Source organism: Eublepharis macularius, chromosome 6 (genome assembly GCF_028583425.1).
Source record: "Eublepharis macularius isolate TG4126 chromosome 6, MPM_Emac_v1.0, whole genome shotgun sequence".
Taxonomy (NCBI): Eukaryota; Metazoa; Chordata; class Lepidosauria; order Squamata; family Eublepharidae; genus Eublepharis; species Eublepharis macularius.
Genome location: NC_072795.1, coordinates 104,891,185 through 104,910,998, shown reverse-complemented (window position 1 = coordinate 104,910,998; position 19,814 = coordinate 104,891,185). Strand labels below are relative to the sequence as shown.

General features: G+C 45.4%; 1 protein-coding gene across 1 annotated transcript in view; it reads left to right on the top strand.

Moving 5' to 3' along the window:
* LOC129331689 (lipase member M-like) overlaps positions 1–19,814 on the top strand; it is a 34,436-nt gene that overhangs the window by 1,059 nt on the left and 13,563 nt on the right. Inside the window, exons 2-6 of the mRNA XM_054982121.1 lie at positions 3,420–3,531; positions 4,883–4,976; positions 11,119–11,317; positions 12,090–12,199; positions 18,084–18,220. Of these exons, the coding sequence (XP_054838096.1) occupies positions 3,430–3,531; positions 4,883–4,976; positions 11,119–11,317; positions 12,090–12,199; positions 18,084–18,220 (642 nt within the window). The 5' untranslated portion in view covers positions 3,420–3,429. The remainder of the gene's footprint in view (positions 1–3,419; positions 3,532–4,882; positions 4,977–11,118; positions 11,318–12,089; positions 12,200–18,083; positions 18,221–19,814) is intronic.

Here is a 19,814-nt window from a genome sequence, read left to right as displayed (position 1 = left end):
CTTCAGTCTTTAAATAGATCTCTCTCTCATTTCAACATCCAGTGGCTTTCTGTTGATAATATGGACTTTTATCTGAGTTAGAGAATGTTGACTCTTCTGGATGTAAATTAAATGGTGGTGAGGAATTTCGAAAGAGGAGAGACTGTGTCTTTCTGTTTGGGCCAGCTGCTTGAGGGAAGCATCTATCCAAGACTGGAGGGCAGTGGCCTCTGGTTCGCCCCCTCTTCTCTCTGTGTTGACATATTCATTCCCATCATGGTCATTTGTCTTGCTTTCATTGCCATTCGTGTTTTGAAATCCTTAAATTAAATAAAAAATCTCCCCTGGACAGAGAGATCCGAAATGTTGGTGCTTGATTTGTCCTCCCTTTTCTAAATTAAAGTTTCATTGTGACCCATAAATGCTGAAATCTTTGTGTGCAAAGATCTCAGTGATTTGTGCTGTCCAAATCCTTTGATTTGTTACTCCAATTGGAATGGATTTTAGATGTATTTTGAAATGTCTGTCTTTGAAAAGGAAAATGTAATTGTTACATTTCTCTTATGGGATCTCCTGTTTCCTGCCATTGAGGCAGCCTGATGTGTTGGAGATGTTCTTTATCTTGAATTGTAAATTTCTATTCTATTCTGGTAACTGCCTGAAAGAAGGATAACAGAAACGGGATGTGAATACTAGTACCCCCGTTGCAGTTATGCTTCATATTTGGAGTAATATCCCCCCTTCTTTGGATTGAATGGACTTTCCTTTGTGAATTTTGTATTTATGGCATAATCTATGTTTTGCAAAAATATTTATGACTCAAGGCACTGTCACTTTACATCTATAAGCACGGGTCACTTTCTTACCATTTATTGTATATAAACATTTAGCACTTTATTATAATATTTCACTGTTAGTTGTGACCAATATTGTTATTGTTCATTAGTTGATTGTATGTGCTGGCATCTGAGTTTTTCTGTACTTTTTGGCAGTCATTGTGTATGTAAAATGAATGTATGAGACTGAAGACATGATATAATCCATTCTTTATTGAAATCTTTTAAACTGAAATTTACTTTGTTGTGTAGTTAGTTGATCATAGCGCCTTGTGCTTCCTTGTCCTGTTTTTTCCTATGATTCTCCCACCAGAAGGCTGGCAAACCTACCCCTCTCTCTTATTATCCTTCTAAATATTTTTCTGTCAGGTAAACTAGTTACCCCACCATTAAAAAAAAGGCTTGTTTCATTTTTCATACCCTTCACCTTACCTGTATAGCCATCTTAGTTTTCTTTCATTCTCTGATTTGAACACCACTTTTTGGTGCTTCATTAAGTGTTCCTCTGATTCCGATAAATGCAAGGGAAGACATTCTTGCCAGCAGCTTGCCCAAGGGAAGAACAGAGATAGCTCTCAAGGAAGGGAAAGGCTCTGGGGATGGAGAGAGAGAGGGTCAGGCAGCAGACAACAACATGGCCCTAGGAGCGGTGGGGCCAACAAGCAGGCTCCAAATCTAGGGAAGGGATTGCAGATTCAAAATTAAAGCACTCTATAGCTGTGTGTGGGAAGAAATAAAGTGAAGAAATAAAGTGCTCATGGCAGCTTAACATGACGATGGGTAAAGAGGGGGGAGGCTCTGTGTGATGGGTGCCCGTGCCCCCTGAGGCTCCATTGAACTCAAGTGTGACACCCCCCAAAACAAAAAACCCAAACTAAGGTGCAGAAAAAAGTACCTTTTCCTTCACACCCAGCACAGCCATTGAGGCAGGGTTGGCCAACGCTGAGCCTTGGCAAGTCACCCTGGGATAGGGTTGCTAGGCTCCCTGGAGTTCAAACCAGCAGACATTGGTGGTTGTGGTGGAGCTCACCGTGGGAGGATTCACCTTTGTACATGTGCACTTCAGAACAATTCCTTGTCATGTTATTCCCATCATGCCTTGCCATGTTATTCCCATCATGACAAGGAAGTGAAGGCCCCTGTGTGGTGCTGATTTAATAAAAATAAAAATTAAAAAATATTGAAAATAATTAAAAACATTAGATAGGGGACCAATTTTTACCACATCAGCTCGGTATGGGGGCCTTCACTTCCTTGTTCCACCAGGAATGATGTTATTCTTGGCATGACAAGAAAGTGCTCCAGAGTGCAAGAGAGGGCACTGTGGGGCTCCTGGACCGATTCCCAGTGCCTTTCCCCCCACAGGCCAGGTGAGCAATGACAGGGCATCATGGCTGGGAATGAGAGATCCCACCCCCAACCAAGGGAATGGGATCCCTACCCTAGAAGTAGCCACTGCTGCACCTTGGCAAGCCACCCTAGACCCAACCAGCACTGTGCCTTGGCAAGCTTCTCTAGGGGAAGCCAACATCATGCCTTGGCAAGGTGCCCTAGGTCTGGCTATTGGTGCCACACAGCACCATGCCTCAGCAAAACAAGCTGCTCTGGGCTGCCCAACACCATGCCTCAGTGAGGTGATCCACCCTAGGCCCAGCCACTGCAACGGTGAGGTGAGCTATGTCAGGGTCACTCAGAGCTACAGTGAGGCCTGGTCAGTGCAAACCATGACAAGGTTGCTCCAGGAAAAGGTTAAGAATGGGGAGGAGGTGTTTTTGAGGAGAGGATGAAGGTTGTTTGGGAGGAAGGAGGCAAAGGGTAAGGGTCTTTGGCAGGGAAGGGGGTAAAGGGTTAAGGCTCTTTGGCAGGGAAGGGGGTAAAGAGTTAAGGCTCTTTGGCAGGGACAGGAGTAAAGGGAAAGGCTCTTTGGAAATGAAGGGGGTAAAGGGTATGGTTCTTTGGCAGGGATGGGGTAAAGCACTAAGGACTCTAGTAGGTAATGATAGTAACAGTGAAGGGTGTTTGGAAAAAAAGAGCCAAGCAACAGGGAAGGGGTGTATAACAAGGAAGGGTGGCTGGGACAACTGTGGAGACAACTTTCTTCACAATCAGTAACATTTTATTGTGGGACCCTGCCTGCTTGTATGCATCTTAGAGACAGGCATGAAACAGAAAAAAAGAACCATGTGGTTCGTGGTTTGGCACATTTCACAAACCACGAACATTCACGAATCTGCCCCACTTCACGATTCGGTTCATTTTGGTTCGTGAAAATGTCTCTTCCAGGCCAGCAAATCACCACTTCTGGGTCAGAAGGTCACTTCCAGGTCAGCAGAAGGTTTGCGGGAAGTCCATCCCTTGTTGCCTAGGAAATTGATCGGCACCAGGCTGTCTCCCTTTCTGCCTCTCCTTCACTTCAAATTTCTCTTTTTAAAAAGGAATTGATTAGAAACTAATTCCGAATTCCTAAAAAGTCAAAAAGAAAAGGATTGTTGGCCTTCAAGGAGAAACTGGGTAAAGAGGAACGAAAAGAATTTCTGTTAAGGATGCTACTTTGAAACTTTCAATGTTTCTTTTGTACATTTGAAATATTCTGTTGTCTTGCAGGTGATTGAGAATGTGGCTAGTACTGTTTATTGTGATGATTATACAAGGAGTTGTAAGTCTGGAAGAAATAAAAAATGAAGCAAAAGTGAATCCTGAAATGTTTATGAACATTGTAAGTGAAACTCTCACGCAAACACACACTATATAAGCACTGATGATTTGTCACCTGTTTAAACATTCAGTTGGGGCATGAGGAGAGGCTGCTGAAGAAAAGGGAAGAAGTGAGCTGTGGCTCATGGAAGTTCATACCCTACCTCAAATTTTCTTAGTTTTATAGGTGCTACTTGACTGTTGCTCTTTTCTAATGCTACAAACAGACTAACAAGGTTACCCATCTTTGCGTAAAAGAGACAGCTCACATGTTCAAGTTCAGTAGCACCTTAAAGACCAGGGGAATGAAGCAGGGCTGCCTTTTAGCCCCAATGCTATTTATTTTCTATATAAATAATATACTAAGTTATACAGACAGTATAAATTGCCATACCCCCGAGCTCCAGGATCATAAAATATTGGTATTATTGTATGCAGACAATACAGTCATCCTTTTCAAGACCCCAGTAGAGCATTTAAACTCTATCAAGCTAAAATGCTCACCCAACTTTTGTATGGAACTGTACGTGAACCAACAACTCCCTATTTTGCACCACAAGAGTGAGTCCAATCAACAGTATATTTAGTACAAACTAAATATACTGTTGACTCAGCTGAATAGCTATCACAACTGGATATCCCCTATCTGTTTTAATTCATTTAGAGGTAATTTATTTTCTCTAGTCCAACTTGGTGGTGATTGTTTTTAACAATTGATGGTAACCGAATTGTTTGATTCTAAGTTATGCTGGTCAATGACTGTAATAAACACTGATTGATTGAGCTGTGACTCACAAAAGCTCATACCCTACCACAAATTTTGTGAGTATTATAGGTGCTACTGTTCTCAAGCTTTTATGCGACTGGGTGCTCCAACAGTCACATGACATGTTGGACCTCTGCATATATATACACACAATATATTGTTGTGAGCTGATAGTTCTTGTCATATGAATGGTCAGTATGTTTGGAGATAGATCCACACAGAGTCTGAATTGACCTCATCATCTTTTTAAAAAGTATTAAAATGAATTGCTATATGAAAACAAAACACATAATTCTGAGATCCCATTTCCCCCCTTGTTTTGTGCTGTCATCTTTTTGCTGATCAACTTAGAGTGCCCCAAATATCCAAATACCTGAAAATGTATATGTATATGTGTATGTATATGTATATGTATATGTATATGTATATGTATTTCCACATATTGCTCTACAGGAAACTGCACTTAAGGTCATTGGGTTGTCATATCCTGATTCTTTTCTGTATTACACCGAGAACTGGACATCAGGAACAACAATCCTTCAGCTTCCACCAAGTTCTTTAAACTTTGTGAACAGAAGTAGCTTTGATCTTTGTCTTGTCCTTACAGAGCGAGAGAATCCAGCACTGGGGTTATCCTTGTGAAGAATATGAAGTGCTTACAGCTGATGGCTATTACCTGACCCTGAACAGAATTCCAGGAGGTAAACTTGGGGAACATACATGGAAAAAGAAAATAAGCCACTGCTTTTGATCTTAACATCATAGTAAAACATACAGAGAGATCAACCTGTGTGTTAGGAGTCTTTAGGAATATAGAAAAATCACAGGACCCAAAGAATAAACTACTTCATTTATGCCAAATATCTTAGGACATTTTAAAATCATAGGTTACCATCACTCAATGATACCCCTCACTCTCAAAAGGAAGTTTGCCCTGCAGAATGGGGCACTGCCATTTGACAAACACAAGCACAAATCCCATATGCAGTTAGAGCTAATTCAGTGGTAAAAAATTCAGCCTAGTATCCTTTTATTGTAATTGATATTTTTCGAAGTGCAAGGAATGTCTTTATTTCTGTTTCTGTTGCAGCGGGGAAGTGATGAGATCCTGGCATTAATGCACAGACACAGTTAGCTGGAGTAAAAGAGGCCACAACTTTTATTGAATTACAGGTTGTGGAACATAGGGGTCAGATCCAAGCATTGGCTGACATGCCTAACAGCCTATGAACCACCACACCCCCTAGACCCCCTGCTGGAGGGGGAACCATGGAGTGGCAGCTAATTGGGATGCCACATGGGCATACACTGCTGTGTGGATCCCTTGCCACCTAGGAGTGAGTGTACCCTGTCAGCCCCTGAGCTGAGCATGTACCCGCCATGTCTCACTCCCAAGATTCCTTATGGGAATCCCCTTACCGGGGAAACTGGGCTTGCAGGCCCCATCTCTCCCCAAAAGGATCTGAGCCCAATGCCCAAACAGCCACAAGAGCCACAAAATGAGTCCTGCCAAAGTTCCTAAAGCTGCAAGCAACCCAACAAACGTCCTGTAACCAGACATCCTGTCTCCAGCTGGACAGGTGCATGCCATCTGGGTGGTATAAGGCCTCCATCTGGAAGGAAATGTCTGGGTGAGGAATCAGAGTGCCCCCTGTTGCTACCACAAACTGCTCCATCACTCTGGCCAGCTTCCACCTTGTCTGGGCAAGACACCCTGTGCCAGGAGCGCCACTGAAGCAAGTCTGATCACAGAAAATGAGTTCAAGGAAAGAGTTTGTGAAGGCGTCCAAGGTCCACCATCATGGAATGTTTCAAGTCCAGCCCCTGTCACCAGCCCAGGTTGTTGTCCCCAAGCTGAATGACTAGAGCATGTGGAGGGCCGAAGGGCCTGACCTAGCAAAGCACAATTGGCACAAGTGCTTTCCAGAACATCTTCTTGACACCTATCCATGTGACCTTGACAAAACTGTCCAAACTGAGCTGTTGCCCCCATCCAGATAATGTCACATTACTGCCAGCCCAGTGACCACATATCCAAACCAACTTGTACCGACCTGTAAGAACTATCTCAGGAAAGCCATTAGTGAGTTTCCCTGGATACTGGATGGATATAGGACTTGTAAGTGCGAGACCTCCACGTCCTATGGCCTGAATCTGTGATGCCAGGAGGCCCAGGTCAACAGCCCCAGTGGTGGCTCCTATCCTGTAGGAGTGGGTACCAAATTCCTTAGGGGGTAGGCTGGCCAGTGCCAGTCAGGATCTGAGGAGGCAAGAGAACTGATAAAGTGTCATGGGGGAAAGATCTGCATGTACCAGGAAAGGGCTTAAATGCCACAGATCAATTGCAAGGTAGGCCCTGGTTGCTTGGACCAGACAAAGGGCGCTGTTAGACATGGCCGTCATGTGGATGTTCTCCTCCCACCCCCTCTGGTCAGTCTTGGAATGTTGAAAGGTGATAGAGACCCCAGCTGCTGACAGGGAAACATCCTGGATCCCCAGAGCCCACCAAGACGAGTCCCAGATGGAGATGGAGACCAGCTCCCCCACACAGAAGGCCCTATAAAAGGCCAGCAGAAAAGCAGTCTGAAAGAGCTGAGATTCAAACTGGGATAGGCAAATGCCCGGGAGCTGCAGCAAGACCCTGGACTGGCCAGGGTTATAAGGTGCCTCAAGTCCGGAGAAGTGGGAAACACCCTCCTCCAGTCCTCCATGACTCGACAGGCCATAAAGGAGTCACACAGGTCTGAGAAACCATTGGCCTTGCTAAAGAAGGAGATGCAGCCAGGTGGGTACACATGGTTCTGAGCACTAAGCCCTGCTCCCTCAGGTAGGCCAAATAGTGCAGAACCAAGATCCATGAGGTAGGCCACCTGACAGATCCCCCAGAGCTGGCAGATGCTGCTAAGTAGGCCTGCAAGGTGGATGGGGCAATGGAGCTGAGTACTCCCTGCATTATGGTGTGCTCTCAAGCTCCCATAGATCCTCTGGAAATGGGTCCAGAGTATGATGTGTGGATGGTGACAGGCTGAAGAACCTCTCCATCTGGAATCGATTCAAGGCATCCACAACACTGTTATCTGTACCTGGTACAGAATGTGATGGTGAGGTGCAAAGGCCCCACCAGTGGCATGCACAAGACTCATGCAAAAGGCCTAGCCTGGTGAAACCATCCTGCACACGAAATTCAAGTGCCTTATGATGGACTGGAGTTCCCTGAAAGTTCCTGCAAGTTCCGCAACTTATCAGGGGGGAGGTGGGACTGCCCGGCCACAAAGTCCAGCTCTATGCTCAGGCAGACCAGCTGAGTAGCAGGTCGCTCCATCTTCTTCTGGGCAAAAGGGACCCCCAAGTCCTAGGCCAGCACCTGGAAGATGAGCAGGCAGTAGATGTAGAGTATGCTGCCCGGGGGTGGGGGGAGGACATGATCAGAAAATCATCTAGATAGTTCATGATGTGAAGGCACCCCATGCGCTCCTTTGCTGCACATTCTAAGAGAGTGCTAAAGGTTTCAAATGCAAAATAGGCTACTGAACATCCCATTGGCAACCCCTTGTCCACGTACCACTTGCCCCTGAACCTAAAGCCTATCAGACAATAGTCATTGGGATGAACCAGTAGTAGCTGGAATGCAGACTACACATCGCACTTAGCCATAAGGGCCCCAGTACCACAAGACTGGACCAGCTGGCCTGCATGATCAAAGGAGGCATACTTAACAGAGCACAAAACTGGGGGATGGCCTCGCTGACCGAAGAGCCCTGGGTGTCTGACAGATGATGAATAAAGTTGTACTCCCTGTGAGTTTTCTTTGGGAACACCTCAAGTGGAGAAATCCTCATGTTGGGCAAGGGGTGGGGAAATTAAATGGGCCTGCACTATGGCTGGTGACCACATCTTTAGCAATCTTGGCTGTCACAATCTCCAGCAACTCCTTATTGGACTTAGGGTTGCTGGACGTGGTGAAAACTTGAAGGCCGGTTAAGGGGACACAAAACCTGCAGGAAAAACCATCTAAAAGGTAGCAGGCAGCAGGCCTGTCGGGGTAACGAAGCAGGAGGGGATGCAGGGTCTCAAGCTTGATAGGAATGAAAGCCAACTCCAAACCTCCAGGCACAAGGCAACTTCCTGGTACCTGAGGACTGGGCAGTAGGGCCATTGGACACTCATTCCCTGTGGGAGCTTTCAGTGGAGGACTGGCCTGCCTGAAAGGACTATGGGACAGAAGGACTGTGAGGGCAAGAAAACCAAGGATGGGGGCTGAAGGAAAAAAAACCTCTAAAAGGTAGTGGGCAGCAGGCCTCTTGAAATAACAAAGCAGAAGGGAATGCATGGTCTCAAGCTTGAAAGGAGTGATAGTCAGCCCCAAGCCCCCGGTACCGGGATATTTGCTGGTGCCTGAGGACTGGGCAGCAGGGGCCACTGGAAGGGCTGCGGGGGCAAGAAAGCCAAAGATAGGGGCCAAAATTGTGTTGCAACTGTGATCGAATCTGCACCATGGGTGTTGGCACTTTCCTTGATTATACTCCCAGCACAACTCTCTGGCCCTATCCTGCTTGATGGACTACCTTCTTTCAGGGCTTTGCCCCTCCCTTTGATGTGGGGCTCCACCAGCCACAGCCACAATTTTTGGCTGAGGAGGTCCCAAATGGCCTTAAGGTTATTGGAACCCTCTTATGGAAGGCCTCATCATACTCCATGGCCTCATTATCTCCTGCAAGGGCCTGCACCTACAGCATATTGCTCAGATTGTTGGTCATGTGCCGCCTGCACAACCTCCATGAAACAGTGTAGCCCTCCAATCAGTTGCTGAAGGTGCATTCTGCCACTTCCTTCTTGTACCCCTTCTAGACCCTCTTGAGAGGGGGCACTCCTCCAGTCCTCCACCTTGGGTTTTATGAACGAAAAGACATCCATAATGTAATAGCCATTCAAAATCCGCTCCCAAACTTTACAGGCGAGGTGAATCCTGGGGGATCCTAGTCATCCATGAAGGATGAAGCAGGTGGAGGGGAACCTTCAGCCTTTCCTGCTGCCCATACCTCCGCGGATTTGCTCCCACCTATTCCAGACCAAGCCAGGCAGTGTTCAGGGCATGAGGCTTGGGTCTGCCTGGCCTGGGAACCAGGGTACACCTTCAGCCAACTTCCAGCCTCAGTGGCCCCACCAAATGGCCAAACCACTGCCTGTACCTTGGAAGGCTTGGCCCTCGCCCCCTAAGTAAGGAGGCCAAGCCTCACTGCTATGCCACCCCACCTTCAGCCACTGCTGCTGACTTCTTGCCATGGTTTCTCCTGTGGGTTCCACCAGCAATCCTCAGCAGAAAATACTGCCGATCTGCCGACCAGGCCGCCACCAAGCCAAAGATGTGCTGCCGCTACAGCTGCTGCCGATCCACCGCTGATCTGCTCCTGAAACCACTGCTGGAGCGCCGCTGAGCCTTTGCCAAGTCACTACTGACAGCGGAACCACAAGTGACAAAAGGCACAGGTTGGACACTTGTCAGCTTCCCTCAAGTTTTGATGGGAAATGTAGGCAGCTTGGCGGAATGTTGGACAAGTGACAGTTGAAAAGTCCATTGGACAGCAGTCGGAGAGCCAGGCTGCAAGACCAGGACGCCTACATTTCCCATCAAAACTTGAGGGAAGCGGACAAGTGTCCAACTTGTGCCTTTTGTCACTTGTAGTTCCGCTCTGAGTCGCCGTTGAAACACCTCTGGAATGCACCCACAGCTCCAGACTGCCTGCCAGCTGTGTGAACAGTGATGAGGGGCATGGTGCACAGTCACTTAAAAGTCCTGATGCTGAACCTAAGAGGAAATTGTACCTCACAGGTCCAGCACCTGGCGCCATCCCGGAGCAGCCCACCTGCCAGGCTCTGATAGGCCAGTCTGGGATTTTCAATTTCCCAGGAGCATGGGCTTCCCAGCAGGAACTGCTGGGTAATCCCAAAAATGGCAGCAACCATGTCGTGCGCTCCACCGCCACCCTGCAGGCTACAACCTGGCCACCGAGGTAAGTCTGGGGACCCTTGTTTTCTTATGGATGCATAAGTAATGTGGGCAATGCCTGCTGAATCACACTTTCCAGGGCTTCTTTTCTTTGCATAGCTTGTTGCTCCTTCCCATGAATTGCAAAGTTAAAATAAATAAAATAGTGAATCTTTCAACAAAATAATGTAAAATACGAGAAATAACGAAAAAATTCTTAATTCAGTCTGCATAGTTCAGCTTCTTATCGTGCTGTGTACTTTCCCCTCCTTCAGTATTGGGCCTGGGGTGAGGTTTCTGCTCCTGTTTCAGGCTTGCTTCCTGCTTCTTTTTGCATTTGCTAAGGCGAGAAAAGGATTCAAAGGGTCTGTCCATCATCAGAAACCAGGCTGAGCCCGGCTGATTTCCTTACATTTAGTTTCAGCATTGTTTCAGCCCTGTAGCAGATTTCTTCAAGTTTTCACATTTCTATTGTATTCTTTAGCAGCTCCCTTTCCAGTTTGTCATGTTGTGCATTAAAGACAACATTTGTTTGGTCTAGTCCTGTGTGTGTATGTTCTAGATTCTGATGCATTAGAAACAAAAACAGGACGCACAATATCATACAGAGTTTCAGCCTTAAAATGCCTCAATCAGAGGTTATATCTGCTTCCTTTGATAGTTTCTGCTTTTGCTTTATTTTGGCAGCCAGTTTCTCCCTCACTTTCTGCATTTTTTCTTTCAGTCCTTGATCCAGAGTTGTGCTGGTAGTCAACATGTCATGGGAAGTGAGGCTTGAATGAAGAATCTGTGGATTCCTGTAGAATTTTTATTTTATGTGTTCTCTTGTAGAGCTTTTAACTTATTTTATTTTTCAGGGTCAAAGGCTGCTATAGTACTGGTGCACGGTCTGAATATGGAAGGCAGCATCTGGGTAGCAAATCTGCCCAATAGTAGCCTGGGATTCATGCTAGCAGATGCAGGATATGATGTGTGGATTGGAAATGGCAGGGGTAATTCCTGGTCCAGAAGACACAAATTCCTTACGGTAGACCAAGAGGAATTTTGGGATTTCAGGTATGTTCATTTGGTGAGGATTAACTGAAATGTGGCATTCAAGGGACAATCCAGTTTTAATTCAAAATGTATTTTTCTTTGACAAACTTTACTCCTGCTTGGTAGCTAGCATAAAAATTAATGTAATCCTTGTGAGAATAATTTTGAATAATTTTAAATCTCTTTCTGTGTAAAATAAAGTAGGGGAACGTCAAGGCCTTTGGTGGAAAAAGGTTCCCTATTTCCTATTTCTGATTTTGCTTACTTAGAATAAGCCTTGCTGGAAATTACATTTAGAAAACTGAAAAATAGATAAATAATAAATAACAAGTTAGGATCAAGACATGTCAGCAGACTCATATCTGCTAGTCTGTCTGTTTCCCACTGCAGAGTTTCCCCAGCTCTTTCTAATTGTTGCTCTGCTAAGGAGAAAGAGGGAAAAGCAAGCAGTTGGAAGAAGAGCAAGTAGGCCTCCTGGGAAACTGGGAAGGAGCTAGGTGTGACAAGAGATGTGACAACATAACCCCTGCAGTGGGAGGAGTTTTTAAAGAGTCTTGGTAAACCTGTGGGACAGGAAAAGTCCTATTAAGTCAACTGAGCTGTTCTTTGTTCGAAGTCTCGGGGTTTGAGTATATGAAGAGGATCCTTGCCTTACATAAGGACAGATACCTAGGCGTTTGAATATTGCTCATTAATATTTCTACTAGTGTTTTCTGGAGACAGAGACAGTTTACACAAACAAATAGGAACTCCGTTCACTGAGGCGTGTGTGTTTGTTTGCTTTGTTTTTCAGTTTTCATGAAATGGGTATTTATGACCTTCCTGCCATAACAGACTTTGTTCTTCAGAAGAGCAGACAGGAGAAAATCTATTATGTTGGCCATTCTCAGGGAAGTACCATAGGTACATGGAAAGCATTTAAGTAAAAAACATAATAAATCTTTGGTTCTTGGCTATGTCTATTTTATTTAAATACAGCAAAGGCAGCTGTAATAGAGAGGAAGGGCTATGAGGTCTGTTCCACTGTGAATATCAGATTTAGTGAGGCCTGGGAAATTTGGGTTGCTAACCTCCTAGTGGGACCTGGAGATCTACGCAAACTACAAGTAATCTTCAACTTGTTCTTTTAGGATATGAGCTCCCCATTAGTTAACAATTCTCCAAAATGCAGCCACTTCTTATTTACAGCTTGCCTTCTGTAAACAAAAAGTCACATGTGACATAAAACAACCCCAGAAATATATTGAGGTGCTTTTTTTTAATCCTCAGCCGTTGGTGTTAAAAAAAAAGTCCCATGCATTTATTTAAAGGAAAACTAATTCTGGAAAGTAGCAAGAGTCCAGTAGCGCCTATAAGACTTAACAAAATTTGTGGTAGGGTATGAGCTTCTGTGAATCACAGCTCACTTGTTCAGATTCAGCTAGAATGTGAGTCCATTTTTCCTTATATCTTTGAGAATGGAGTGATTTCATATGCGAAATGACACTAACTGGTGAATGACAATAGCAGGTGTGATTGGATTAGGTGAGATTTGGGGAGGAATAGTAAGTGTAAAGAAATCAGCATTAGTAATGAGACAGGGAGCCTAAGTCTCGATTCAATCTAGGTGGATACATTTTCTTGTGCTTTGTTACCAGTTGCAATTCAGCAGAAATCACTCCACTCTCCAAGATTTAAGGACAGATAAGTTACCTAGAAGGGTCTCCTCATGAGTATGGGGAAATTAACAAACAAGGAGAATGCTGCAAGAAGCAGTAACAGGTGAGACTCTCCACTAGGGATGTGCATTTCGGCTTTCTGAAAGCCGAAAGAAAGCCGAAACAAAAGTGTTTCGGCTTCTTTCAGGTTAGCCGAAACGTTTCGGGCTAAGCCGAAACGTTTCAGCTAGCCGAAAGAAAAAAAGCCGAAACGTTTCGGCTTTAGGCTTTTTCAATGGGAAAATGCCTCCGGCGTCTTCCCGGACGTCCGGGGGAGGCATTTTCCCACCGAATCAGCCCAAAATTGGTGGGAACCTTCCTCTAACCCCTCTCTACAAACCGCCCAGGTTTCAGACCGATTGGACTTTGGGGGGCCATGTTATGGCCCCCCAAAGCAGGTCCCCCTATCCTCCCATAAGAAAGCGAAGGAGCAGCATATTGTTAGCATGCTGCTGCTCATCTTCTTCATTATTTCCTATGGGGAAAAATGAAGAAGCAGGCTTCCTTTGCCAGGGGTGGCATTTTGCATGCAAAATGCCCCCCCAGCCCTCTGGGGCCCTTCTCCCACCCTTCCTCCCACCCCCCACCAAGGCTCAGACTGCTCCCACTTGGGGGGGCATTTCATGGCCTCCCCAAATAGGTGCTCTCAGCCCCCAAAGTCCACCCCCTACAGCCCCACACAAACCCAATTCCCCCCCAGCTGCCACACACAGACCCAAATCCCCACATTAGCCCCTCACAGACCCAAATCCACCCCCAGCAGCCCCACACCCATAACCCCAGGAACAGGCTGGCAAAGGCCAGCCCTCTCCCTTTGTTCCCTATGCTGGGAACTTCTAAACTCTCTTTCCCTGGGCAATTCTGCACAGCCCAGGGGCGCCACAATGTTGGGCACACTTCTGAGTGCCAGCTGGTCCCTGTGAAAGAGCACCTGAACCACAGACACCCTCCCTCAAATTCCCCCACCACCTACAGAGATGGCTGGCCAGCCAGCCCCATTGTTCCCTATGATGGGAACCAACTGCACAACAAAGAATAAAACAAGAACAACACAAAATAAAGTTTTTAAAAAATTATGTTCTCCCTTCCAAAGTACAAGTAGGCAAAGCATAATGACACATTACACCAGCAGTCCCCCACACAGAAAAATAACACAACTCACTTAACATCAGAGAATCACAAAGCACGATTCCTGTCAAAAACACTTTATTTCTTGAACAGCTTTAGGTTACACAGCAGGGGGGAACACCAAAGGGCATGGCAGCACTATCTTACACAAAAATAACACAACTCACTTAACATCAGAGAATCACAAAAGCACAGTTCCTGTCAAAAACACCTTATTTCTTGAACAGCTTTAGGTTACACAGCAGGGGGGGAACACCAAAGGGCATGGAAGCAGTATCTTACACAAAAATAACACAACTCACTTCACATTAAAGAATCACCCCAAAAATTGCTGTCAAAAGCACTTTATTTCTGTAACTACTTTAGGTTACACAGTAGGAAGGCACAACAGAGCAGGAAAGCAGTGTACTACACAAAAATAACACAACTCACTTCACATCAGAGAATCACACAAACACAATTGCTGTCAAAAACGGTGAAGTGGGTTGTATTATTTTTTGTAGTACATTGCTATCATGCCCTGTTGTGCCCTCCTACTGTGTAACCTAAAGCTGTTCAAGAAATAAAGTGTTTTTGCCAGGAATTGTGTTTTTGTGATTCTCTGATGTTAAGTGAGTTGTGTTATTTTTGTGTAAGATAGTGCTGCCATGCCCTTTGGTGTTCCCCCCTGCTGTGTAACCTAAAGCTGTTCAAGAAATAAAGTGTTTTTGACAGGAATCGTGCTTTGTGATTCTCTGATGTTAAGTGAGTTGTGTTATTTTTGTGTAAGATAGTGCTGCCATGCCCTTTGGTGTTCCCCCCTGCTGAGTAACCTAAAGCTGTTCAAGAAATAAAGTGTTTTTGACAGGAATCGTGCTTTGTGATTCTCTGATGTTAAGTGAGTTGTGTTATTTTTCTGTGTGGGGGACTGCTGGTGTAATGTGTCATAATGCTTTGCCTACTTGTACTTTGGAAGGGAGAAAATAATTTTTTAAAAACTTTATTTTGTGTTGTTCTTGTTTTATTCTTTGTTGTGCAGTTGGTTCCCATCATAGGGAACAATGGGGCTGGCTGGCCAGCCATCTCTGTAGGTGGTGGGGGAATTTGAGGGAGGGTGTCTGTGGTTCAGGTGCTCTTTCACAGGGACCAGCTGGCACTCAGAAGTGTGCCCAACATTGTGGCACCCCTGGGCTGTGCAGAATTGCCCAGGGAAAGAGAGTTTAGAAGTTCCCAGCATAGGGAACAAAGGGAGAGGGCTGGCCTTTGCCAGCCTGTTCCTGGGGTTATGGGTGTGGGGCTGCTGGGGGTGGATTTGGGTCTGTGAGGGGCTAATGTGGGGATTTGGGTCTGTGTGTGGCAGCTGGGGAGGAATTGGGTTTGTGTGGGGCTGTAAGGGGTGGACTTTAGGGGCTGAGAGGACCTACTTGGGGAGGCCATGAAATGCCCCCCAAGTGGGAGCAGTCTGAGCCTTGGTGGGGGTGGGAGGAAGGGTGGGAGAAGGGCCCCAGAGGGCTGGGGGGCATTTTGCATGCAAAATGCCACCCCTGGCAAGACAAGCCTCCCCCAGCTGTCAGTGGTAGAAAAAAGAGCACCTACTTGGGGAGGCCATGAAATGGCCCCCCCAAGTGGGAGCAGTCTGAGCCTTGGTGGGGGGTGGGAGGAAGGGTGGGAGAAGGGTCCCAGAGGGCTGGGGGGCATTTTGCATGCAAAATGCCACCCCTGGCAAGACAAGCCTCCCCCAGCTCTCAGTGGTAGAGATTAGAGCACCTACTTGGGGAGGCCATGAAATGGCCCCCCCAAGTGGGAGCAGGCTGAGCCTTGGTGGGGGGTGGGAGGAAGGGTGGGAGAAGGGTCCCAGAGGGCTGGGGGGCATTTTGCATGCAAAATGCCACCCCTGGCAAGACAAGCCTCCCCCAGCTGTCAGTGGTAGAGATTAGAGCACCTACTTGGGGAGGCCATGAAATGGCCCCCCCAAGTGGGAGCAGGCTGAGCCTTGGTGGGGGGTGGGAGGAAGGGTGGGAGAAGGGCCCCTGAGGGTAAGGGGGCATTTTGCATGCAAAATGCCACCCCTGGCAAAGGAAGCCTGCTTCTTCATTTTTCCCCATAGGAAATAATGAAGAAGATGAGCAGCAGCATGCTAACAATATGCTGCTCCTTCGCTTTCTTATGGGAGGATAGGGGGACCTGCTTTGGGGGGCCATAACATGGCCCCCCAAAGTCCAATCGGTCTGAAACCTGGGCGGTTTGTAGACAGGGGTTAGAGGAAGATCCCCACCAATTTTGGGCTGCTTCGGTGGGAAAATGCCTCCCCCAGACGTCCGGGAAGACGCCGGAGGCATTTTCCCATTGAAAAAGCCGAAAGCCGAAAGCCGAAAGGGCTGGCCGTTTCGGCTTTCGGCTTATATGAAAGAGAATCCTCTTTCGGCTTTCTGCTTTCGGCATTAGCCGAAAATTTTTGGCTTGCACACCCCTACTCTCCACCAATTTTTACCAAATCCCGTACCCGACAAAATTCTAAAACAAAGAGTATTTTTATTTAAAGGGAAAATTCAAGTACACACAGCAAGAGGTAAGTATAAAAATCACAGGCATACAATAGTCCTAGGATAGGCAGTGAGAAGATGGGGAATAGTTGTAGGATTCAGGTAACAGTTATCTGTTAGAGGAGTAGAGAGGTTGGCGGAGGAAGAGAGACCCGGATGGTCAGCGTGCCTTGTTGGAGACTCAGACAGGTTCTGAGGGCACAGCACTTGAATCCAAATAAGCATGCACTGTACAATTTGGCTGGGGCAAAGCCAAAGTAATTATTGGACAAAATGGGTCCTGAGGCAAGAGAGTGAGTTCAGCCTGTGAAACAAAGATCTTAATGGTTGTCCCCTGGGATGGACAAAAGGCTTGATTAGCTTTGATTGGCAGGCCAGGGTGTGTCAAAAGAGTTAGCTTGCCTCCTCCCGATGCCTGACAAAAAAACCCCTGTAGTTTTAATAAAGTGTCTCTGGGACCAGCTGATAAATTTAGAGTTTTGATTAAATGTTCCCAGGAAGAGCTTAAACTTACCAGAGTTGATTGATGCTCCTTGATTGCTGAATAGGTTTTTAACCGGGATTGTAATAAGTGGGAGAAAGGAATTTAAAATGTCTGAGGGGGGCGGTTGAGATAAACCCTCAAGCACCTTTCTTGTCAACGAGGTTGTACATTCTGAGCCTGGGTGGGTAGGAGACAATGGCATCTAATCACTCGGCATTCCATTCACATGTCATGTGCATTCCAGTTTCAGGGTTGGGAGCCAGCAATGTTTTGCCCAGCTGGACAGCTTGGTACTGTAGCATGAAGCACATCAGTTAAGGCTTTATGATTTTTCACAATCATAAGCGGGTATTAGATAGCAGAAGGCTAGGTGGACTGCTCACAGATGGACTCACATTCCAGCTCTATCTGAAGAAGCAAGCTGTGACTCATGAAAGCTAATAGCCTACCACAAATGTTGTTAGTCTTATAGGTGCTATGGGACTCTTGCTCTTTTCTACTGCTACAGATAGACTAACACAGCTACCCATCTTGATCGATAATCCTGGAAAGCATTTTACTGAGGAGTCAGAGTCTGGCACAAGCCAGCGTCTTTTACTGGAGAACATTTACCTCATCACAGAAAAATATGTGCTAGGGTGATGAATCATGACAGAACATTTCTTTCATGGTTTGACCATTTATGTTCATTTTCTAATATCTTGGATTCTTTCTTCGTTTAAAAAGTAAAAATGAATAATAACTTCATCAAGTAACAGAATTGGTATTAGTTATTAGTTATTCAAAGGGGAGGGAGAAGTAAGCATTTATTCAAAGATAGCATTCCACCTTATGTAAAAATGTATACTCTTGCTCTGGTGTTATGGTATTGTATAACCATAGTCTTGTTTTGGTTCTGTAGTGGATATTATTATTATCATTGTTTTGCTTTTCAAGAATCTCTCCTCCTTTTCTAGCTCTTGTGGCATTTTCTGAAAAGCCTGAATTAGTTTCAAAAATTAAAATGTTTTTTGCCCTGGGACCTGCATATACATTACAACACACTATGAGTCCCATTTTACAACTTCTACGCTCTCCAGAAGCATGGCTGAAGGTTTGTGTGAATAACATTTTTTATAGTAAAGACAAATTGTATGTATGTAGGGAGCCATCTTCTCCACTACCGTGAGTGATCTTCTGTCAATTCTTTCGAAACTCCTGAATATCGACAAGCATTTAAAAAACCCAAATCATTGCATTTGAAGTTCCATAGAATTAAGGTGCCATCACTGATAGATAACATTACATGACAGAAGGAGCCTTTAATAGGTGGATAGGCTGAGGAACCATAAGGACCAAGGAGACTGTGATTTTTGCCAGCTGACAGTTGAACTTGCTTTGTTTGGAGGTGTCAGTCAGACATGAACCAAGGTCTGCCAAACACGTTTGCATCAGGTTTCTCCAAAACTGCACATCCTATTACTCTCTCTAGGGCCTACTTAGATGAACACTGATGGATATGATTTGTGACTGATTTAACTATCTGTATTGCCTGCCTGCTGACAACAGTTATGTGAGAACATGCTAGTGCAAAAAGCTAATTGTGTGCTGTTGTAGGAATATGGTTAAGCAATATGCAAACAACCACAAATGGTTCCATGAACAGTTGAACCAACTGTTAAACAACAATCAGCTCCCTGTTCCGGACTACTGAACAGGATATGAGATAAACTGGCATGAGTTTGCGCATCCTAACCAGTACATGAAGGAGGGTAGGACAATTTAGAAATCCTACCTGTGTAGTAACGACACGAGACAGGATCTGGATGCAAAGTCTGTCCCTCCAAAGATGGAGGCGAGAGTTTTATTAGTTTGTATTCAGGAAGTCCCGGATGCCCAAATATGGTTATAGCAACAGTTACAAGTTACACATTCCATTCTCAGCCAACTAAGCAAAATATGCTGTGATCAGACTTTTGTCTTATCTAGGAAGTATAACGGAAAGAAAGGTACATCATGAGCCTCTGAGCATAGGAGAATGTTACTTAGAGTGTATGGGAATGTTGTGCTCTGTGAAGGGTGAGAGAACAAGATGAAACATATTACAACTACTTCTTGACTCCTGTTGTGGCATGCCAACTGACCAGGAGATCAGGAATGTAGAAATGTAAAGAGCAATTAATGGAGGCTGTGTGGCATGCCTACTCCGGCCTACATACCTGAACCTTCAAAATCTTCTCATCTGGTGGAGGGCAAATTAATGATGAATGCCATCCTTAGATTCTTCAGAAGAGAAGGTGCGGGCTTTATACCTGCAGCCCTGAAACTATTCCAAACAAAATCATTAGCGCAACTCTTATACGGATCACAAATGGGACTAACTGCTAATGTTAAGATCTTAGAAACAGTTTGATCTAAATTTCTCAGATCTCTATTTAATGCACCTAGATGTACTCCTAATATCATTCTTAGGCAAGAAGCTGGTTTGCCCAGAGTTGAAATAAAAATCTGGGAACATGTCATCTATTACTGGCTAAGAATTCATCTTGAGCCAAAGGGTTTAATTCCCTTGTTGTTAGCTTCTGACCCTTATCCTACATGGTGCTCAAAGATAGCTGATAAAATTAAACTGATTGGCTTGGACCCGGTAGCCCTGTTTGATATGGGACTCAACAAAGCAAAAGCTTTAATCACCCAAAGACTAGTTA